Genomic DNA, 24524 nt, shown 5'->3' with positions numbered 1-24524 from the left:
TGGGGTTATGAGTGATTTGGGGTACTGGAAGTTGACGAGAGAGGGCGTCTGCTTTTCCGTTTTTTTCTGCAGGTCGGTAAATGATTTGAAAATCGAATCTAGCGAAATAAAGGCTCCACCTTACCTGTCTAGCAGATAAGGTCTTGTTATTCTGGAGGTACTGTAAGTTTTTATGATCGGTAAAAATGATAAAGGGTAACTTTGCACCTTCGAGGAGATGCCTCCAGAACTCCAGAGACCTTCGAATGGCCAATAACTCCTTATCTCCAATTGAATAGTTCCTTTCAGCTGATGTCATTGTTTTGGAGTAAAAGGAGATGGGGTGTAAGGGCTTCTTTGGTCCATCCTGTTGAGAAAGAACTGCACCTATTGCAAAGTCGGAAGAGTCAACTTCCAAAATGTACTGTAGATCTTCGTTAGGGAAACGTAGTATCGGTGCTTCAGTAAAAGCTTGTTTTAGAAAATTAAAAACTTTTGTATGACTCTCATTCCAAACAAATGGATGAGTGGAACCTGTTAGTTGAGTTAGAGGTCTGACAATGGATGAGACATTTTTGATAAATTTACGATAGTAATTTGAGAATCCAAGGAATCTTTGTAAAGATTTCTTATCAATTGGTTGTGGCCATTCTTTTACTGACTCTACCTTTTCACATTGCATCTGAATACCAGTTGGTGAAATTGTGTAACCAAGGAATGATACCATGGAGTTATGGAATGAGCATTTTTCTAATTTAGCATATAGTTTGTGTATCTTTAAACGTGCTAACACCCACCGGACGTGCTTGATATGTTCAGTTAAATTGTTCGAATATATCAGTATATCATCTAAATATACTACAAGGCATATATCGAGTAAATCCCGGAAGATATCATTTATAAAGTGCTGGAAAGCAGCAGGGGCATTACAAAGGCCGAATGGCATCACAAGGTATTCATATAGGCCATACCTAGTTCTAAAAGCTGTGAGCCATTCGTCGCCTTCTCTAATACGTATGAGATTGTAAGACCCTCTTAAATCCAGCTTAGTAAATATAGTGGCGTTAGACAACCTTTCAATTAATTCGGGAATTAACGGTAAGGGATAGCGATTTTTTACCGTCCGTTTGTTAAGTTCACGGTAATCTATTATAGGCCTTAAGGTAGAGTCTTTATTTATTACGAAGAACATACCAGCTGCAGTGGGAGAAGAAGATGGTCTAATGAAACCTTTTTTCAGATTATCTTGTATATACTGTTTTAGGTGATTTAACTCTGGTTGGTTTAATGGATATAAATGCCCTACAGGTAATGTGGACCCTGGGATCAACTCAATCGGGCAATCATATATTCTGTGAGGGGGTAATGATTCAGCTTCTGTTTTGCTGAATACCTCTTTAAAATCCTTATATGGGTCTGGAATATTAATCTCTTCAATTTGAGTTTGCAACACAACTGGATGTGGAAAGCAAGTTGAGGTGCAGTAGGAGGATTTGAAGTGTAATTTGAAGTTTTCCCAATTTATGTCAGGATTGTGTAACTGTAGCCAAAACAGTCCTAAAACTAAAGGGAAATGTGGTGATGTTATGACGTCAAAAGTTATATATTATGAATGTCCTTCTTTAGTAGTAACAAGAAGAGGTACTGTACTATGAGTAATGGGTCCATTTGCTATTGTGGAACCATCAATAACTTTCAAAGATACAGGATTTCTTTTTAACAACAAAGGTATTTTATTTTCTTGAACAAGAGTTCGGTCTATAAAATTGCCGAATGCTCCGGAATCAATGATTGCGTGTGTAGTTATTCTCTTAAGGTCCCACTGTAATAGAAGAGACAAATGACAGTAAGATACTGGTTTTTCTGCACATGCTGAGTTGCTAAGATAGGTGAACTTACTTTTCTTATTCTTTCTTAATAGTGGACATTCAGACACTGGGTGGTTTGGATTAGCACAATACATGCATAGACGGTTAGTCCTCCTTCGTAGACGTTCATCTGGTGTGAGTGGTCCACGGATTACCCCAATCTCCATAGGTGTAGGATGTTCAACTGGAATGGTTTTCAGATAGGATTGTGATGAAGTGGTACCTCTGGTAGGACCCTCTGATGCTGTGCGTTCTGCCTTCCTTTCTTTGAGCCTACGATCGATCTGGGCAGCTACTTTCATAAGTGCTTCAAGAGTGCTAGGAAGTTCCATACGTGCTAGTTCATCCTTTACAGGATCTGCCAGACCAAGTCTGAATTGGTTCCTTAATGAAATCAGACTCCAAGCAGAATCAGATGCGTATAGCTTGAATTCGGTTATGTATTCATCTACCGAATGCTTCCCTTGTTTCAAGCTCCTCATCTTTTGTTCTGCTGTTAATTGGATGTCTGAGTCACGATATAACTCGTCCATAGCAGCGAAAAAATTCGGTAAAGAATTTAGTAGTGGATCATTGGTCTCACATAAGTGGTCTGCCCAGATCCTAGGTTCAGACCTTAGGAAGGAGATGGTGGAAAGAACCCTGATCCTGTCATTAGGATAAGTCTTAGGTTTGAGATTAAATAATAAATGACAGGCATTTTTAAACTGCCGAAACAACCTTCTGTCACCGGAAAAGAGATCAGGCAAGCTTACCTGTGGTTCAGGGCTTGTTGTCGGCTGATCTTTTAAATCCTTAATTAATTCTCTCAGAACCTGATTTTCCACTTGTAGATCAAGTATTACCTGCCCCATTCTATCAATTTTTTGATTTAAATTGTAGACAACCTGGGGTAAATCAACTTGGGGTAGCTCAGTGGGATCCATGTTAGTAATCAATACTTTATGGGCTTAGTATTATGTAATAGCTAACCACTTCAGGCTAACTAATAGAATTCTTTAGTTAAGAAATACTAACAGTCCCTTCTATAAACATGTATTTGTAACACTATTGGTTCAAGATAACAACTATACTGTAAATGTTATCTTTGAGGATTAGTGTAAGGTTATTTTTAGTAATACAGATTCGTTAGGATGAGTATTATTTGAGCTGCTATAATACTCATTCACTGGTGATTCATCTCAAGTAGTAGTGACAAGGCTTACAAACATAAAGAGCGGATACTCAAACCAAAAGTAAAGTCTCTTATTTATCTGTATGTATCAAGTTTCCAAATACGGCAACAGAAAACAGTCAAAGTATGGCATTAAAGTACTCACAACCTTTAGGAGAGCAGATGTCGACTTGTAAGGGAAATGCTAGGTGGTTTGTCAAACTCCTGCAGCCAGTGGACAGTGAGTAATGTGGTGTGACAGACTCCTGCGTCCAGGGAACACTGAGGGTCGGTAGCAGCTGCAGCGCTAAGGCCAGAGAGCGTGAGAACTGACTGTGCGTACAGATGGCGTGTGACGTCAGTCACCGCAACAGCAGCTGCGAATGTGTCAGAGATGAGAAATAAACATGGAGACAGTAAACTGAATATACAATAGTAAGTACCTTGCCACGATAAAAGTTGTTTTAAGGAGAATTGTCTCTGCAATATCCAACTTGAAAGAAAAGGCTCCGGTTCCTATAGAAATGTTCACAATCCGGCTGTTAGGGAGAAACCAAGTGGAGCTGAGTTAAGTTATTCCCAAGCACAAGTAGTTCCCAGAATCAATCTGTAGGTAGGAATAAAGCAGTAGGCAGTTAATAATTTGAGACAAATAGAGGCTCAGAGTCCCTCACGGTTGAGAAACAAAATACTAAGCAATGATTGCTAGCAACTCTGGTGATTAAATAGGGAGAACAGGTGTGTGATTGGTGAAACACTAATTTGCAGCAGAGCCTGCAGCAGAACCCTGACATTAATACAGGTAATGAGTGGAGGACAGAGGAGCCTCTTAAAGAAGAAGATGCAGGTCTATGAGAGCCAGAAATCTTGCTTGTTTGTAGCTGACCAAATACTTATTTTCTACCATAATTTGCAAATAAATTCTCTCCAAATCAGACAATGTGATTGTCTGGATTTGTTTCCACATTTTGTCTCTCATAGTTGAGGTATACCTATGATGAAAATTACAGGCCTCTCTCAACTTCTTAAGTGGGAGAGCTTGCACAATTGGTGGCTGACTAAATACTTTTTTGCCCCACTGTGTGTGTATATATATATATATATATATATATATATATATATATATACATGATTATATATAGGTATAGATATATACAGATATATAGAGAAATAAATAATATTTAGTAATACTTAGAACATATTCTGCTATGTGCAGAACATTGGAATGTGAAAGATTTACTGTAAATAAACATTATATACTTTATTAAATATGAATATTGCATAAATATGTTTTACATGCTTTCATCTACTTAACTGCAAAGGGCTCCAATGCACTTATATATACATATGTCTATATATGTATACATATGTATTTATGTCTGTAAATACATATATACACATATAAATACATAAATACATCTGTACACACACACATATATATACACATATATATATATTTACAAAACACGGAAGGGGACTGCACTCTCAGACTGGACTGGGTACACATCCAATGACCCTACAACATGCTCAGCCCTTGGTGCTATAGCACTCTCAGGAAGCTGTGCTGTCTCCAGAGTCACAGGCAGTTAACCCCAGACCAGCCTGGGTGCAAGGCCCATAGGGAAAATACAAAATAAATTAATACAACACACAGAGAAAGTCTAGCACTCGCTTACAAGCTTTCAGCTAAGATTAAAAGCAAAACTGGAAGAGTTAGTTACCGCATCTGGCCAAATGGGACAAGCCCAGGTACCACGTCAAGGTCTCTTTCAAAACCTGGGTCCCTAATACAGCCATACAAATGCAAGCTCTCAATCAAACAAACTGGGAACAAGTCAGGGTTCACAGACTTATGTAATCACCCTAGACATATACAAAACACTGAAGGGGACTGCACTCTCAAACTGGACCGTGTACACATCTCATGACCCTGCAACATGCTCAGTCCTAGGTGCTATAGCACTCTCAGGAAGCTGTGCTGTCTCCAGAGCCACAGACAGTTAACCCCAGACCAGCCTGGGTGCAAGGCCCATAGGGAAAATTACAAAATAAATTAATACAACACACAGAGAAAGTCCAGCACTCACTTACAAGTTCTCAGCTAAGATTAAAAGATTAATTTATTTTGTAATTTTCCCTATGGGCCTTGCACCCAGGCTGGTCTGGAGTTAACTGCCTGTGACTCTGGAGAAAGCACAGCTTCCTGAGAGTGCTATAGCACCCAGGACTGAGCATGTTGCAGGGTCATAGGATGTGTACCCAGTCCAGTCTGAGAGTGCAGTCCCCTTCCGTGTTTTGTATAGGTCTAGGGAGATTACATAAGTCTGTGAACCCTGACTAGCTCCCAGTTTGTTTGATTGAGAGCTGGCATTTGTATGGCTGCATTAGGGACCCAGGTTTTGGAAGAGACCTTGACATGGTTCCTGGGCTTGTCCCATTTGGCCAGATGCGGTAACTAACTCTTCCAGTTTTGTTTTTAATCTTAGCTGAGAGCTTGTAAGCGAGTGTTGGACTTTCTCTGTGTGTTGTATTTGTATTTATATTTATATATATATATAAACTAATTACACCTACTCTAAGCCCCCTAATAAAATAACAAAGCCCCCCAAAATAAAAAAATACCCTACCCTATTCTAAAATTAAAATAGAAAAGCTCTTTTTACCTTACCAGCCCTGAAAAGGGCCCTTTGCGGGGCATGCCCCAAAGAATTCAGCTCTTTTGCCTGTAAAAAGAAAACATACAATACCCCCCCCCAATATTACAACCCACCACCCACATACCCCTAATCTAACCCAAACCCCCCTTAAATAAACCTAACACTAAGCCCCTGAAGATCTTCCTACCTTGTCTTCACCACGCCGGGTTCACCGATCGATCCAGAAGAGCCTCCGATGTCTTGATCCAAGCCCAAGCGGGGGGCTGAAGATGTGCATGATCCGACTGAAGTCTTCATCCAAGCGGGAGCTGAAGAGGTCCATGATCGGGCTGAAGTCTTCTATCAAGCGGCATCTTCAATCTTCTTTCTTCTGGATCCATGGTCATCCCGCCGACGCGGAACATCCATCTTCACCGACGACTCCAAGATGGCGTCCCTCAAATTCCGATTGGCTGATAGGATTCTATCAGCCAATCGGAATTAAGGTAGGACAATTTTGATTGGCTGATGGAATCAGCCAATCAGATTCAAGTTCAATCCGATTGGCTGTTCCGATCAGCCAATAAAATGCGAGCTCAATCTGATTGGCTGATCGGATCAGCCAATCGGATTGAACTTGAATCTGATTGGCTGATTCCATCAGCCAATCAGAATTGTCCTACCTTAATTCCGATTGGCTGATAGAATCCTATCAGCCAATCGGAATTCGAGGGACGCCATCTTGGATGACGTCATTTAAAGGAACCTTCATTCGGACTTAGGACGTCGCAAGAAGAGGATGGATCCGCGCCGGAGATCTTCAAGATGGAGCCGTTCGTCATCGGATGGAAAAACATAGAAGATGCGGCTTGGATGAAGATGTTTGCCGGTCCGGATCGACTCTTCTGCCCGGATAGGATGAAGACTTCTGCCCGAAGATGGAATTCTTTAGCCGCCGCTTGGATCCAGACTTCAGCTGGAGGATGGACGTCACTCTTCAGCCCCCGCTTGGGCTTGGATGAAGATTTTGGAGGCTCTTCTGGACAGATCGGGACCCAGTGTGGTGAAGACAAGGTAGGGAGATCTTCAGGGGCTTAGTGTTAGGTTTATTTAAGGGGGGTTTGGGTTAGATTAGGGGTATGTGGGTGGTGGGTTGTAATGTTGGGGGGGGGTATTGTATGTTTTTTTTTTTACAGGCAAAAGAGCTGAATTCTTTGGGGCATGCCCCGCAAAGGGCCCTTTTAAGGGCTGGTAAGGTAAAAGAGCTTTTCTATTTTAATTTTAGAATAGGGAAGGGCATTTTTTTATTTTGGGGGGCTTTGTTATTTTATTAGGGGGCTTAGAGTAGGTGTAATTAGTTTAAAATTGTTGTAATATTTTTCTAATGTTTGTAAATATTTTTTTATTTTTTGTAACTTAGTTCTTTTTTATTTTTTGTACTTTAGTTAGTTTATTTCATTGTATTTATTTGTAGGTATTGTATTTAATTAATTTATTGATAGTGTAGTGTTAGGTTTAATTGTAGGTATTTTATTTAATTAATTTATTGATAGTGTAGTGTTAGGTTTAATTGTAACTTAGGTTAGGATTTATTTTACAGGTAATTTTGTAATTATTTTAACTAGGTAACTATTAAATAGTTATTAACTATTTAATAGCTATTGTACCTGGTTAAAATAATTACAAAGTTGCCTGTAAAATAAATATTAATCCTAAAATAGCTACAATATAATTATAATTTATATTGTAGCTATATTAGGGTTTATTTTACAGGTAAGTATTTAGCTTTAAATAGGATTGATTTATTTAATAAGAGTTAATTTATTTCGTTAGATTTAAATTATATTTAAGTTAGGGGGGTGTTAGTGTTAGGTTTAGACTTAGCTTTAGGGGTTAATACATTTATTAGAGTAGCGGCGAGCTCCGGTCGGCAGATTAGGGGTTAATAAGTGTAGGTAGGTGGAGGCGACGTTGGGGGCGGCAGATTAGGGGTTAATAAATATAATATAGGGGTCGGCGGTGTTAGGGGCAGCAGATTAGGGGTACATAGGGATAACGTAGGTTGCGACGGTGTACGGAGCGGCAGATTAGGGGTTAATAATAATATGCAGGGGTCAGCGATAGCGGGGGCGGCATATTAGGGGTTAATAAATATAATATAGGGGTCGGCGGTGTTATGGGCAGCAGATTAGGGGTACATAGGGATAATGTAGGCTGCGGCGGTGTACGGAGCGGCAGATTAGGGGTTAATAATAATATGCAGGGGTCAGCGATAGCGGGGACAGAAGATTAGGGGTTAATAAGTGTAAGGCTAGGGGTGTTTAGACTCGGGGTTCATGTTAGGGTGTTAGGTGCAGACTTAGGAAGTGTTTCCCCATAGGAAACAATGGGGCTGCGTTAGGAGCTGAACGCTGCTTTTTTGCAGGTGTTAGGTTTTTTTTTCAGCTCAAACAGCCCCATTGTTTCCTATGGGGGAATCGTGCACGAGCACGTTTTTGAAGCTGGCCGCGTCCGTAAGCACCGCTGGTATTTAGAGTTGCAGTGGCGGTAAATATGCTCTACGCTCCCTTTTTTGGAGCCTAACGCAGCCCTTCTGTGAACTCTAAATACCAGCGGTATTTAAAAGGTGCGGGGAAAAAAAAGCATGCGTAGCTAACGCACCCCTTTGGCCGCAGAACTCTAAATTTAGCCGATAGAGATTAAAAATCAATTCAAAGGTCTTTATTATACAACATGTTCAAATTAATAAAAGTAAATGACAAAGCATAAGGTTAAATTAAGCATACATTACGTTCAGTTGAGTGATATGGGCCTTAAAAGTGTTCAATTATCTCCAATTCCTATAGACAATGCACTAAATGATGAATATAATGGCCTCTATGAATACCACAGAATTTTGAACTGCATATATTAAAGCAATAAACAACTAATAAAGGCAAGACATAAAAACACATCATGGAAAATACATTTAGTCCATTAAAGTCCAACATGGGATATAAAATACTGCAAGTCAGTTGAGTAAAGTCAGTCATGGAGCCATTCAAGGTTTGCACCCTCTCCATGAAAGGATTGCTTTGAAACCTCATAGTCAAACAAAAGTTCTCTCTCAGGATGAATGTGGTGGCATGAAATAGAATCGCCTCACAATTGTCTTTTTTTAATGTTCAGATTAAACCTCTTCATAGAATGGTTAATCAGGCATCCAAAAGTGTTTGATTATTTTGCGTGGATGACAGGGAAAGGGTTGTGAATCCACGTACAGGGGTGCGCTACATGGATAAAAGATGCCACTTTTGTAACTCTGTACGTACATCTTTCATGCAGCTACCAACCTTCCTCAGGCTTTTTACATGGCTGGTACTTCACAATTGACATGATGGTCTTGTCATTTAATCTTATTCATTGGACTTGCTCCGTTTCTTAGACCTCCTGAAAAGCCTGGGATATTTCTCCAATCTAGGTCTCATTTGCCTTCTGGTGAAATGTTCTGTAATTTAAATAGAAGGCATAAGTTAAATCCAAATTTAATTATATATTTTTTTCCAACAGAATACTTGTGTCATATATATATATACTGTATATATATATATATATATATATACACATACATATCCATCTTTAGACATCTATTTTTTCCAACACCCAATATCTCATATCTTTGAGCCCTTATAACTTTTGTGTGCAATATTTTTTTAAAATAATTTTTATTAGACAGTGTTAATATGAGTGTAACTGTACTTAGTAATGTATTTTTGATGTGTTTTGTGTGTTTCGCAAAACTGTTAACCACAGCGGAGAGGACGTGCTAACCCGACAACATTAACTTGAATTGCACTCAGGCGATCACATTTACTTTCAAGACAAGTGAAATTTAACCTGCGCACAAACGTGAAAACCTGACATCACTCGCACGCAAACTATTGCACATTCCTAATATTATGTTTTTTTACCGCCCTAGGCACTAAATTCTGATACACAATAAAAAATGCTGATGGTAATTGTGTCAAAATGGTTTATCTGCCTTTTACAAGCTTATAATAATCAAATGATTGATTTTAACAAACTAGATAGGACACATTGGGGCCTAGTTATCAACGTGTCTACTTTTCCTGCCTTCGCCGGCCCAATACGCCCGCCTAAGCTCGCCTCACATCGCCGCCGCGGACCTGCAAAAATTTGCCTAAGTTATCAAAAAAGCTGTCAAAAAGCCGCGCACCAAGTACGGGGCGATGAGCAGCGGGCTGTGAGAGTTATCACTCATCCGATCTCGCTGCTCTTCGGCTTTTTTACAGCTTTCTTGCTAGCCTGTCACTAAGCACCCACACTAACTACACTGTTCTACCCCCTATACCGGCGCCCCCGGAGCCTCCCGCAACTCAATAAAGTTAGTAACCCCTAAACCGCCGCTCCTAGACCCTGCCGCAACACTTATAAATGTATTAACCCCTAAACCGCCGCTCCCGGACACCGCTGCCACCTACATTATACCTAGTAACCCCTATCCTGCCCCCCCCTATACCGTCGCCCTCTATAATAAAGTTATTAACCCCTATCCTGCTGATCCCGCACTTCGCCGCAACTAAATAGTTTAACCCCTAAACCGCCGCTCCCTGAACCCGCCGCAACCTATATTAAATTTATTAACCCCTATCCTGCCCCCCCCTACACCGTCGCCACCTATAATAAATGTATTAACCCCTATCCTGTCCCCCACTACACCGCCGCCACTGTAATAAAATTATTAACCCCTAAACCTAAGTCTAACACTAACCCTAACACCCCCCTAACTTAAATATTAATTAAATAAATCTAAATAATATTTCTATTATGAACTAAATTAATCCTATTTAAAACTAAATACTTACCTTTAAAATAAACCCTAATATAGCTACAATATAAATAATAATTATATTGTAGCTATCTTAGGATTTATTTTTATTTTACAGGTAACTTTCAATTTATTTTAACTAGGTACAATAGCTATTAAATAGTTATTAACTATTTAATAGCTACCTAGCTAAAATAAAGAGAAATTAACCTGTAAAATAAAAACTAACCTAAGTTACAATTACACCTAACACTACACTATACTTAAATAAATTATTCCTATTTAAAACTAAATACTTACCTGTAAAATAAACCCTAAGATAGCTACAATATAATTAATAATTACATTGTAGCTATCTTAGGATTTATATTTATTTTACAGGTAACTTTGTATTTATTTTAGCTAGTTAGAATAGTTATTAAATAGTTATTAACTATTTAATAACTACCTAGCTAAAAGAAATACAAAATTACCTGTAAAATAAATCCTAACCTAAGTTACAATTAAAACCTAACACTACACTATCATTAAATTAATTAAATAAATTAACTACAAATAACTGCAATTAAATACAATTACATAAACTAACTAAAGTACAAAAAATAAAAAAAGCTAAGTTACAAAAAATAAAAAAAATAAGTTACAAACATTTTAAAAATATTACAACAATTTTAAGCTACTTACACCTAATCTAAGCCCCCTAATAAAATAACAAACCCCCCTAAATTAAAAAAATGCCCTACCCTATTCTAAATTAAAAAAGTTCAAAGCTCTTTTACCTTACCAGCCCTTAAAAGGACCTTTTGTGGGGCATGCCCCAAAGAATTCAGCTCTTTTGCCTGTAAAAAAAAAATACAACCCCCCCAACATTAAAACCCACCACCCACATACCCCTAATCTAACCCAAACCCCCCTTAAAATAACCTAACACTAATCCCCTGAAGATCATCCTACCTTGAGTCGTCTTCACTCAGCCGAGCAGCGATGGAACTGAAGAGGAGGCCCAGAGCGGAAGAAGTTATCCTCCAAGCGGCGCTGTAGAAATCTTCCATCCGATGAAGTTATCCTCCAAGCGGCGCTGAAGAAGTCTTCCATCCGGGCGATGTCATCTTCCAAGAGGCGCTGAAGAAGTCTTCTATCCGGGCGATGTCATCTTCCAAGCGGGGTCTTCAATCTTCATCCCGCCGACGAGGAACATCCTTCTTTACCGACGGACTACCGATGAATGAAGGCTCCTTTAAGGGACTTCATCCAAGATGGCGTCCCTTCAATTCCGATTGGCTGATAGGATTCTATCAGCCAATCGGAATTAAGGTAGGAAAAATCTGATTGGCTGATTGAATCAGCCAATCAGATTCAAGTTCAATCCGATTGGCTGATCCAATCAGCCAATCAGATTGAGCTCGCATTCTATTGGCTGATCGGAACAGCCAATAGAATGCGAGCTCAATCTGATTGGATCAGCCAATCGGATTGAACTTGAATCTGATTGGCTGATTCAATCAGCCAATCAGATTTTTCCTACCTTAATTCCGATTGGCTGATAGAATCCTATCAGCCAATCGGAATTGAAGGGACACCATCTTGGATGACGTCCCTTAAAGGAGCCTTCAGTCGTCGGTAAAGAAGAAGGATGTTCCTCGTCGGCGGGATGAAGATTGAAGACCCCGCTTGGAAGATGACATCGCCCGGATAGAAGACTTCTTCAGCACCTCTTGGAAGATGACATCGCCCGGATGGAAGACTTCTTCAGCGCCGCTTGGAGGATCACTTCATCGGATGGAAGATTTCTTCAGCGCCGCTTGGAGGATAACTTCTTCCGCTCCGGGCCTCCACTTCGGTTCCATCGCTGCTCGGCTGAGTGAAGACGACTCAAGGTAGGATGATCTTCAGGGGATTAGTGTTAGGTTATTTTAAGGGGGGGGGTTGGGTTAGATTAGGGGTATGTGGGTGGTGGGTTTTAATGTTGGGGGGGTTGTATTTTTCTTTTACAGGCAAAAGAGCTGAATTCTTTGGGGCATGCCCCACAAAAGGTCCTTTAAAGGGCTGGTAAGGTAAAAGAGCTTTGAACTTTTTTAATTTAGAATAGGGTAGGGCATTTTTTTAATTTGGGGGGGTTTGTTATTTTATTAGGGGGCTTAGATTAGGTGTAAGTAGCTTAAAATTGTTGTAATATTTTTAAAATGTTTGTAACTTATTTTTTTTATTTTTTGTAACTTAGCTTTTTTTATTTTTTGTACTTTAGTTAGTTTATGTAATTGTATTTAATTGCAGTTATTTGTAGTTAATTTATTTAATTAATTTAATGATAGTGTAGTGTTAGGTTTAATTGTAACTTAGGTTAGGATTTATTTTACAGGTAATTTTGTATTTCTTTTAGCTAGGTAGTTATTAAATAGTTAATAACTATTTAATAACTATTCTAACTAGCTAAAATAAATACAAAGTTACCTGTAAAATAAATATAAATCCTAAGATAGCTACAATGTAATTATTAATTATATTGTAGCTATCTTAGGGTTTATTTTACAGGTAAGTATTTAGTTTTAAATAGGAATAATTTATTTAAGTATAGTGTAGTGTTAGGTGTAATTGTAACTTAGGTTAGTTTTTATTTTACAGGTTAATTTCTCTTTATTTTATCTAGGTAAGCTATTAAATAGTTAATAACTATTTAATAGCTATTGTACCTAGTTAAAATAAATTGAAAGTTACCTGTAAAATAAAAATAAATCCTAAGATAGCTACAATGTAATTATTATTTATATTGTAGCTATATTAGGGTTTATTTTAAAGGTAAGTATTTAGTTTTAAATAGGATTAATTTAGTTCATAATAGAAATATTATTTAGATTTATTTAATTAATATTTAGGGTTAGTGTTAGACTTAGGTTTAGGGGTTAATAATTTTATTACAGTGGCGGCGGTGTAGTGGGGGGCAGGATAGGGGTTCATAAATAATAAATGCTCCGGGAGCGGCGGTTTAGGGGGTAATAACTTTATTTAGTTGCGGCGGTGTAGGGGGGACAGATTAGTGGTGTTTAGACTCGGGGTACATGTTAGGGTGTTAGGTGTAGACAGCTCCCATAGGAATCAATGGGATGTCTGGCAGCAGCGAACTTGTACTTTCGCTATGGTCAGACTCCCATTGATTCCTATGGGATCCGCCACCTCCAGGGTGGCGGTTTGAAAACCAGGTACGCTGGGCCGTAAAAGTGCCGAGCGTACCTGCTAGTTTTTTGATAACTAGCAAAAGTAGTCAGATTGTGCCGCACTTGTGTGCGGAACATCTGGAGTGACGTAAGAATCGATCTGTGTCGGACTGAGTCCGGCGGATCGAAGCTTACGTCACAAAATTCTACTTTTGCCGGTCTCTAACCTTTGATAACTAAGGCGAATCAGCTTCGCCACAAATACGCTGCAGAATTCCAGCGTATTTGAGGTTGACGGCTTGATAACTAGGCCCCATTATCTAAACCCGATATCACTTGCGCATTACTGTTAAGGTGCCACACGTAACCTGGCCCTTAATGGGAAGTCAAAGTCATTTTTTCTTGGTTGAATCTAAAAAAGGGCATTGTAATTTGCATTAGAATTTGTTTTGTTTGGGGGGGTCACAAAAAATTAATTTTCCATTTTGTTTTTATTCTTATGCTTGTTGGCTGTGTCACTGCCCCCCAGTGAGCTGTGGGAGTTTTTTTTACCAACCAGTGAGCTTCTATACTACAGACCAGTGCACAAAAATCTATTTCCTGTTTCAAGATAAAAAATAAACAGCTAGATTACGAGTTTTGAGCGCTATAGGGATTTTAATGACCGCAACAAAAGCGGCGTTATTTCAACTTCTATAGCGCTGCCATTACAAGTTTTGAAAAAGCCGGCTTGTGCGGGCGATATGGTTACATTGAGCTCCATACCGCACAGAAAACAAGCGCTGCTTTGACGTGCTCGTGCACGATTTCCCCATAGACATCAATGGGGAGAGCGGGCAAAAATAAAACCTAACACCTGTGATAGCGGAATGAAAAGCTCCGTAACACAGCCCCATTGATGTCTATGGGAAAAAAAAGTTATGTTTAAACCTAACACCCTAACATAAACCCCAGGTCTAAGCACCCCTAATCTGCCGCCCCCAACATCGCCGCCGCCTACATAATGTTAGTAACCGCTAATCTGCCACCCCCAACAGTGACGCCATCCAATATACAGTTACTAACCCCTAAGATGCTGCTCCCAATATCGCCCCCACCTAAATAAAATTATTAACCCCTAATCTGCCACTCCCGATGTCACTGCCACTATACTAAAGTTATTAACCCCTAAACCTCTGGCCTCCCACATCACTACACTAAATACATCTATTAACCCCTAAACCACCAGCCCCCCACATCGCAACAAGCTAAATTAAACTACATTAACCCCTAAACAAAACCCTAACGTAACCCTAAGAATAACCCTAAACCTAACCTTAACCCTAAACCTAACCCTGACCCTAACACCCCCTAACTTTAACATAACTAAAATACAGCTAAATTAAAGTTACAATTATTAACTAAATCATTCCTATTTAAAACTAAATACATACTTACCTGTGAAATAAAACCTAAGCTAGCTACAATATAACTAATAATTATATTGTAGCTAGCTTAGTTTTTTTTTTTATTTCACATGTAAGTTTGTATTTATTTTAACTAGGTAGACTAGTTAGTAAATAGTTATTAACTTTTTAATAACTACCTAGTTAAAATAAATACAAACTTGCCTGTGAAATAAAACCTAACCTGCCTAAAAAAAAAACACCCCAAAATAAAAAAGCCTAATCTAGAATAAACTACCAAGAGCCCGTAAAAGGGCCTTTTTGTAGGGCATTGCCCTAAGTTTAACAGCTCTTTTTCTTTAAAAAAAAACACCCCCTAACAGTATACAAACCCCCACCCCCAAACCCACAAAAAAAAAATTTTTAAACCTAAGCTAACCATTGCCCTGAAAAGGGCATTTGTATGGGCATTGCCCTTAAAATGGCATTTAGCTCTATTGTGAAATGCCCAAGCCGTAATCTAAAAATAAAAACCCATCCCAAAGCGAAAAAAAAACCATTACAAAAAATAACAAACAAATTATCAAAAATAAAAAAGAATTACACCTTATCTAATAGACCTATCAAAATAAAAAAAAAACTAGCCTACAATAAACTACCAATAGCCATTAAAAGGGCCTTTTGCAGGGCATTGCCCTAATTTTAACAGCTCTATTAGCTTTAAAAAAAATACAAAGACCCCCCCAATAGTAAAACCCACCACCCAACCAACCCCCCAAAATAAAAAATACCTATATAATAAAACCTAAGATAACCATTGCCCTGAAAAGGGCATTTGTATGGGCATTGCCCTTAAAAGAGCATTTAGCTCTATTGCATTGCCCTTAAAAGGGCATTTAGCTCTATTTAGTAAGCCCAAACCCTAAACTAAAAAAAAAAAAACACCCAAAAAACCCTTAAAAAACCTAACTCTAACCACCGACGATCCACTTACAGATTTTTAAGGCCCGCTTGAAGGATCTTCATCCAGGCGGCGAGAAGTCTTCATCCAGGGGGCCTTTTCTATCTTCATCCAGGTGGCGAAGTCCTCATCTATGCGGCGAGAAGTTTTCATCCAGGCGGCATCTTCTATCTTGATCCCGGCGGCGTGGAGCAGGTCCATCCTGAAGACATCCAGCGTGGAACAGCCAATAGAATGAGAGCTGCTCAAATCCTATTGGCTGATTGGAGCAGACAATAGGATTTTAGAAGCTCTAATTCCTATTGGCTGAATCAAATTTTTCAGCAAATAGGAATGCAAGGGACGCCATCTTGAATCACGTCCCTTGCATTGAAGATCCAGTATACAACAGCGACCGTATACAGAGGATGCTCCGCGCCGGATGTCTTTAGGATGGACCCAGTCCACGCCGCCGGGATCAAGATAGAAGATGCCGCCTGGATGAAGATAGAAGAGGCCGCCTGGATGAAGATAGAAGAGGCCGCCTGGATGAAGACTTCTCGCCGCCTGGATGAGGACTTTGCGGCCTGGATGAAGATAGAAGAAGCCGTCTGGATGAAGGCTTCTCACCGCCTGGATGAAGATCCTTCAATCGGGACTTCAAAAACTGTAAGTGGATGGTCGGTGGTTAGTCTTAGGTTTTAGGGGGTTTTTTTAGTTTAGGGTTTGGGCTTACTAAATAGAGCTAAATGCCCTTTTAAGGGAAATGTAATAGAGCTAAATGCCCTTTTAAGGGCAATGCCCTTACAAATGCCCCTTTCAGGGCAATGGTTAGCTTAGGTGTTTTAGATAGGTTTTTTATTTTGGGGGGTTGGTTGGGTGGTGGGTTTTCTATTTCTTTTAAAGGTAATAGAGCTGTTAAACCTAGGGCAATTTCCTACAAAAGGCCCTTTTAAGGGCTATTGGTGGTTTATTGTAGGCTAGGGTTTTTTTTTATTTTGGGTGGGCTTTTTTATTTTGATAGGGCTATTAGATTAGGTGTAGTTCTTTTTTATTTTTGATAATTTCGTTTGTTATTTTTTGTAATTTAGTGTTTGTTATTTTTTGTAATTAAGTATTTTTTTGTAATTAGATACTTTGTAATTTTTAGAGTAGTGTTAGGATTTTTTTAATGTGTAGTTTAGTTTTATTTAATTGGTAGTTAATTTAATTTTAGTTTAGGAATTATATTAGTTTAATTGTTAGTTTAAACTTAGCTTTTTTAATTTGACAGGTAAGCTTTAATTTAATTTAAGATAGGGAAATTGTAATTTTAATATAAAGTTAGGCCGTCGTTAGATTTAGGGGTTATTAGTTTATTTTAGTATACTTCGTTGTGGGGGGCTTGAGGTTTAGGGGTTAATAGGTTTATTATAGTGGCGGTGTGGCGGACGGCAGATTAGGGGTTAATAATATTTAAATAGTGTTTGCGATGCGGGAGGGTGGTGGTTTAGGGGTTAATAACTTTAATATAGTGGTAACGATGTCAGGGAGCGGCGGAATAGGGGTTAATAAATGTTATTATAATGTTTGCAATGTGGGAGCGCCTCGGTTTGGCGGTTAATAGGTAGTTTATGGGTGTTAGTGTACATTTTAAGACTTTAGTTATGAGTTTTATGTAACAGCTTTGTGGGGTAAAACTCATAACTGCTGGTCTTAGATGGCAGTAAAGATCTTGTCGGTATAGGGTGTACCGCTCGCTTTTTAGCCCCCCAGGAAAACTTGTAATACACAGCGATATGGAAGTCCCATTAAAAAGAGTCATTTTTAGGAGTGCGGTACTGATGTTGCGTTACAGGCTAAAAGGCTTGCGGTACACCTATACCGACAAGACTCGTAATAGCTGCGTTGCTGTTTTAACGCTGAAAATGCCATATTTTCAGCGTCAAAAACCAACGTCTAAATTTGTAATCTAGCTGAATTAAATTAAAAAATCCCTTTCATCCAAAAAATAAATCTATCTACCCATCTATCTAATCTATCTATCTATATCTATCTATCTATCTATCTATCTATAGCTATCTATCTATCATCTATCATCTATCTATATCTATTTATCATCTATCTATCATCTATATGTCTATATCTATCTATCACCTATCTATATCTATCTATCTATCTATCTGTCATCTATATATCATCTAACTGTCTATATCTATATCTATCTATCATTTATTTGTCTATATCTATATCTATCTATCTTTCATCTATCATCTATCTATCATCTATCCATATCTATCTATCTGTCATCTATATATCATCTATCAATCTGTCTATCAATGTATCGGTCTGTGTGTCTATCTGTCTATTTACTGTTCTCTTCATTCAACCTCTGACCTACGTCTCTCCACTCCAATTATCTCTTCATCCCACTCCCGCCTCCAAGACTTTTCACACGCTGCTCCTGTCCTCTGGAACTCTCTATCCCGCTCCATAAGACTGTATCCAACCTTGTTTCGTTTCAGACGCTCCATGAAAACATACCTATTTAGAGTTTACCACCTCTCCTCTGTTTTTCATCCTACCTATTATAATTCTTGAGCTGCCTGACTCACTGCTTCAACTACAATCCAAGCTACCCTAAACCTTATGCCTCTGCACCCTAAACCTGTAGACTGTAAGCTCTCATGAGCAGGACCCTCTTCCTCCTGTGCTAGATTTGTTTAATCTGTTACATATTAGTTTTTTATCCAAATCCTTGTCATTGTTTACTCCTATATTTGTGCCCAGCGCTATACAAATTAATGATAATAATACTATATTTATATATATATATATATAACATGTTATCTTTATAGAGTTTTTCTATGCATGACAGATATATGAATTTCTTTCAAAGAAATGTAAAAAAAATATTATTTTCAATTTTTTTTTCCTTCCCAAGGAAACATTCCTAGTGAAACTATTAAGAACATTACATCAACAAGAGAGTTCCATCTAAAGGCATTTTTGATCTCTGAAAAAGTGCAGCTTTTGGTTTGTATTGGGATTTTACTCATGTATCTAATGTCTGTACTGGGAAACCTGCTTATTGTCACACTTGTATGTCTGGTGTCCCACCTACACACGCCTATGTATGTCTTTTTGTGTAATCTGGCTGTTCAGGATTGTCTGTACGTCTCTACTTTTTTGCCAAAGCTGTTGGACATCACCATCTCAGGTAACACCAGTATTTCTTTTTCAGGCTGTATTGCACAGATATTTCTTTTTGTATGCTGTATTGATACCGAGTTTTATCTGCTGACCTTCATGGCTTACGACCGCTATCTAGCTATTTGTTCCCCTTTGCACTATGCTCTCATCATGAACAGAAAGTTGTGTGCCCTACTAATCGCCGTTTCTTGGTGTTTTGGTTTCCTAAATGCAATCATTTTCTCTTTATTGGTATCTAATTTATCCTTCTGTGATGAACAAATCAACAATTTCTTCTGTGATATAACAATATTTCTAAAGCTCTCCTGCAGTGACATCACATATATCATTATATTTATTTTTGTTGAAGCCATAGTACTAGGTTGGTCTCCATTTTTTCTTATACTGACCTCCTATATTTTTATTATAGCTACCATTTTAAAAATCAAATCATCACACGGAAGAAGCAAGACCTTCTCCAGCTGTTCCTCCCATCTCACAGTTGTTATACTTTTCTATGGAACATCTATGGCATTAAACTTAAAACCCAAATCCAAAAACTCAATGGAAATAGACAAACTGCTATCCATGCTTTACATCGGAGTGGTTCCCATGGTAAATCCACTAGTGTATAGCTTGAGAAATAAAGATGTTTTAAGAGCCTTCAAAAGTTTATTTAAAAAACTTAAATAAAGGATAATACTATCAATGATAAAATGTGCTTTTAAATGTAATTCTCTATCCTCATATTTCAAGCAAACATGAAAGAATGGATATTTTGTTATATTTAAATACATCTGTTATATGATAAAGGTAATGTTGACTGTGTTATCTAATTGTAAAGTTATGTATTCTGTTCTGCTATTAGTGGCATATTTAGGTATGGAACCAAATGGAAAGGCATTCATTTGAATGAACCAAAGACAAAATCAATATCATAATTGGTAATGGACCAGGTAAGCAACTACAGGACTTTGCAACTTTGTAGTAAGAAACTTGGAAGTACAACAGGACTAAGCAATATTGTATACAAATAATTTGGCAATCTCATAGTTTGTAATGAATCTTAGAAGAGGAATTAAACTTGACAGAAACTGAAGTCAGGTACAAGTCAGGTTAAAAACTGAAGAACAGGACAAGCTCTTAGTGAGGATGAGTGGATCACAGAAAAGACAGCAAAAGCTCTTAGGATGTCCTGGTCACCGACAGGACAGCAAAAGCTCTTATTAATGATGAATAAGTGATAGACAGGGCTGGATCAAAAAATGTTTCAAAAATGGACAAGTGACAGGCAAGACAGGAACAGCTTATTTTTTCAGGATGTACTGTTCCTAGTCAGGGTAGGGCAGACTCTAGGTCAGAATGGACAGGTCAGGAAAAGGACAGGACTGTCCATCTCAGTTCTGATTCCAGTAAGTATTGTAGTGTTAGGAGTTATTGTCCTTATTAGAAAAATGTTGGTTGTATAGCACTATTGTTTATACCTTGTTTTTGTTTTTAAATAATATTTATACTTCATCATCATTTCTGAGTCTGTGGTGCAGTCTAGTCTCATATCTCCTTAAACACACTAAGTAGTAATGATAGACTGATCATAAGAAGGATAGGGCAAACTCTTTACCACAATGAACTGATCATTGTTAAGACAGGACAAACTGTTTGTCAGACTGGACTGGACACACATTTTATTTGTGTGTGTGTGTGTGTGGAGCCCCCATGTTAATGTTGCCATATTGCCGCTTTAAGGGAGGACACGTATTAAAAATGCATATGTCAGGGGCTGTTTAAAGAAATGTTTGATTAATGTTCTATTCTAAAAACTCTGACTTATGTATTTTTCATACATTTCCTACTTAAAGCAGCAATATGGCAGCCCTACCCCCATATACTCAGTACAGGTAGATTTTCATAATCATTATTCCAAATATTTCATGTCCCTTTAAGAATAGGAAAAGAAGGAAAAAATCTCCCAAAGTACATTTAAACAGAAATAGTGTTTGTTTGTTTTTTTAATTTACCTACGAAAACTATTATTTATTTATTTATTTATAAAATATTTTACCAGGAAGGATACATTGAGATTTCTCTCGTTTTCAAGTACGTCCTGGCATTAGGCATTAGGCATTCTAATTAACTAATCTATGTTACACACCTGTATGTGATTGAGGGTGTGTCCTTAACCACCAATCAGGTGGCTCTGTATGTGATTGTTGCACTAATGGGGGGAGTTTTTTTTTTACTCTGTATGTGTATAAATATTTTCATTGTTCACTTTGTATTTGTCTGAGGAAGGGGTGAATACCTCAAAACGTCACGCTAGTAAAATATACTATTTGTTTTTCAAAACCAGAGAGTGCTTATTTCCTGTTAATATATTATTCTCATTTTGGACCCTGGTGCCTACCTGACCAGTTCAGTGAGAGTGCTTTTGTACCAAAAGATTATATATAAAGAAAAAGATCCCAGGAGGGAACCATAAAGAGGCGCACTAAAGGAAGGGGATATGATATCCAAATGTTACCAGAAGGTGGTTAGTAATAAATGTTTCTGCAAGTCCCACATGCAGGATCTTTTGTGATGGATAGTATCCTTAATGTATGGCAGGGCAGCTCCTCTTGAACCCGGTGTGCAGGGCGATCTAAAGGAATGTAAGAGTAGAAAGAGAGCGCCTCATAGTGAAATCCATCTTATATAATGTGATATTTAACGGTGGTAAATGTGCTTACCAGATGTACAGTGGATATAAAAAGTCTACACACCCCTGTTAAAATGTCAGGTTTCTGTGATGTAAAAAAATGAGACAAAGATAAATCATTTCATAACTTTTTCCACCTTTAATGTGACCTATAAACTGTACAACTCAATTGAAAAACAAATGAAATCTTTTAGGTGGAGGGAAGAAAAAAAAGCAACTAAAATAATGTGGTTGCATAAGTGTGCACACCCTCTTATAACTGGGGATGTAGCTGTGTTCAGAATTAAGCAATCACATTCAAAATCATGTTAAATAGGAGTCAGTACAAACCTGCCATCGTTTAAAGTGCCTCTGATTAACCCCAAATAAAGTTCAGCTGCTCTAGTAGGTCTTTCCTGAAATTTTCTTAGTCGCATCCCACAGCAAAAACCATGGTCCACAGAGAGCTTCCAACGCATCAGAGGGATCTCATTGTTAAAAGGTATCAGTCAGGAGAAGGGTACAAAAGAATTTCCAAGGCATTAGATATACCATGGAACACAGTGAAGACAGTCATCATCAAGTGGAGAAAATAATATGGCACAACAGTGACATTACCAAGAACTGGACGTCCCTCCAAAATTGATGAAAAGACGAGAAGAAAACTGGTATGGTAGGCTACCAAGAGGCCTACAGCAACATTAAAGAAGCTGCAGGAATATCTGGCAAGTACTGGCTGTGTGGTACATGTGACAACAATCTCACGTATTCTTCATATGTCTGGGCTATGGGGTAGAGTGGCAAGACGAAAGCCTTTTCTTACGAAGAAAAACATCCAAGCCAGGTTACATTTTGCAAAAACACATCTGAAGTCTCCCAAAAGCATGTGGAAAAAGGTGTTATGGTCTGATGAAACCAAGGTAGAACTTTTTGGACATAATTCCAAACAATATGTTTGGTGCAAAAACAACACTGCACATCACCAAAAGAACACCATACCCACAGTGAAGCATGATGGTGGCAGCATCATGCTTTGGGGCTGTTTTTCTTCAGCTGGAACTGGGGCCTTAGTTAAGCTAGAGGGAATTATGAGCAGTTCCAAATACCAGTCAATATTGGCACAAAACCTTCAGGCTTCTGCTAGAAAGCTGAACATGAAGAGGAACTTCATCTTTCAGCATGACAACGACCCAAAGCATACATCCAAATCAACAAAGGAATGGCTTCACCAGAAGAAGATTAAAGTTTTGGAATGGCCCAGACCTGTGGGGTGATCTTAAGTGGGCTGTGCACAGGAGATGCCCTCGCAATCTGACAGATTTGGAGTGTTTTTGCAAAGAAGAGTGGGCAAATCTTGCCAAGTCAAAATGTGCCATGCTGATAGACTCATACCCAAAAAGACTGAGTGCTGTAATAAAATCAAAAGGTGCTTCAACAAAGTATTAGTTTAAGGGTGTGCACACTTATGCAACCATATTATTTTATTTTTATATTTTTTCTTCCCTCTACCTAAAACATTTCAGTTTGTTTTTTAATTGAGTTGTACAGTTTATAGGTCACATTAAAGGTGGAAAAAGTTTTGAAATTATTTATCTTTGTCTAATTTTTTTTACATCACAGAAACCTGCACTATATAGGGGTTAACAAGAAGTCTGATATATATGCCCACTATTTTTGATTGGGCTTATAAATTCTATACAAATTAATTATAGTTATTCAATTATTATTATGCCATTATGTGGCAGGGTCAGCACCTTGTGTTGACCCTTTCTTCCAAATTCGTGTAGTTGGGAAATGATCTAGCACATGGTGTTGTTTTTTGCCACACCATTTGAGAAGGACATATATGTATTAATATTGAACAGCTAGCTCCCACTAGTTATTCTTAATACAAATCACACAATTTTCATCCAATCTGCTTTATAGAAAATTACAATTAGTAACAATCTGGCCACACTTACCAATCATACAATGATTAAGCCCATTCTAGCGTTCATACACACATACTTAAAGGGACACTGAACCCAAATTTTTTCTTTCATGATTTAGATAGAGCATGCAATTTTAAGCAACTTTCTAATTTACTTCTATTATCAATTTTAATTCGTTCTCTTGCTATCTTTATTTGAAAAAGAAGGCACCTCAGCTAAGGAGCCAGCAAATGTTTGCTTCAGGACCATGGACAGCACTTTTTTATCGGTGCTGACCAATCAGCAAGGACAACCCAGGTTGTTCACCAAAAATGGGCCGGCATCTAAGCTTACATTTTTGCTTTTCAAATAAACATACCAAGAGAATGAAGAAAATTTGATAATAGGAGTAAATTAGAAAGTTGCTTAAAAATGCATGCTCTATGTGAATCACGAAAGAAAATTTTTGAGTACAGTGTCCCTTTAAAGTTTTTAAAATCAAACATCATGTTTTTGACCAATATAAATATGATCACTGATATTGATATATCATTTTGTACCTTCGTATATTAATTACATATTAGTTTATTCACAAACAAGTGAAATATCTATGCGTTTTCAAATTTTCTAAACCATTTGAATATTGAAATAGTCACCAATGTTTTATACTTTAATTATGACATGAGGATTATCTTTAACAACATTTCACTCAATAACATATGTAATATATTTTCAATAACCAACATCATTGATCCTCTGTGAGGATTTTGATATTAACCCTTTCCTTTTGGGTTGATGATGTGATCGTCTTTGAAGGTTCAATTAACC

General features: G+C 38.0%; 1 protein-coding gene across 1 annotated transcript; it reads left to right on the top strand.

Annotated features, from left to right (window-relative positions):
* Positions 1–3147: 3147 nt before the first annotated feature.
* LOC128636668 (olfactory receptor 13F1-like) lies at positions 3148–19805 on the top strand. Its single transcript, XM_053689659.1, has 2 exons — positions 3148–3241; positions 18865–19805. The coding sequence occupies exons 1-2, from the start codon at positions 3148–3150 to the stop codon at positions 19803–19805; spliced, it is 1035 nt and encodes a 344-aa protein (XP_053545634.1).
* The last annotated feature ends 4719 nt before the right edge of the window (positions 19806–24524 follow it).

This window comes from Bombina bombina, chromosome 7, assembly GCF_027579735.1.
Source record: "Bombina bombina isolate aBomBom1 chromosome 7, aBomBom1.pri, whole genome shotgun sequence".
Lineage (NCBI taxonomy): Eukaryota > Metazoa > Chordata > Amphibia > Anura > Bombinatoridae > Bombina > Bombina bombina.
Note: the sequence above shows the minus strand (reverse complement) of the source record. Positions and strands in the feature narration are given on the sequence as shown.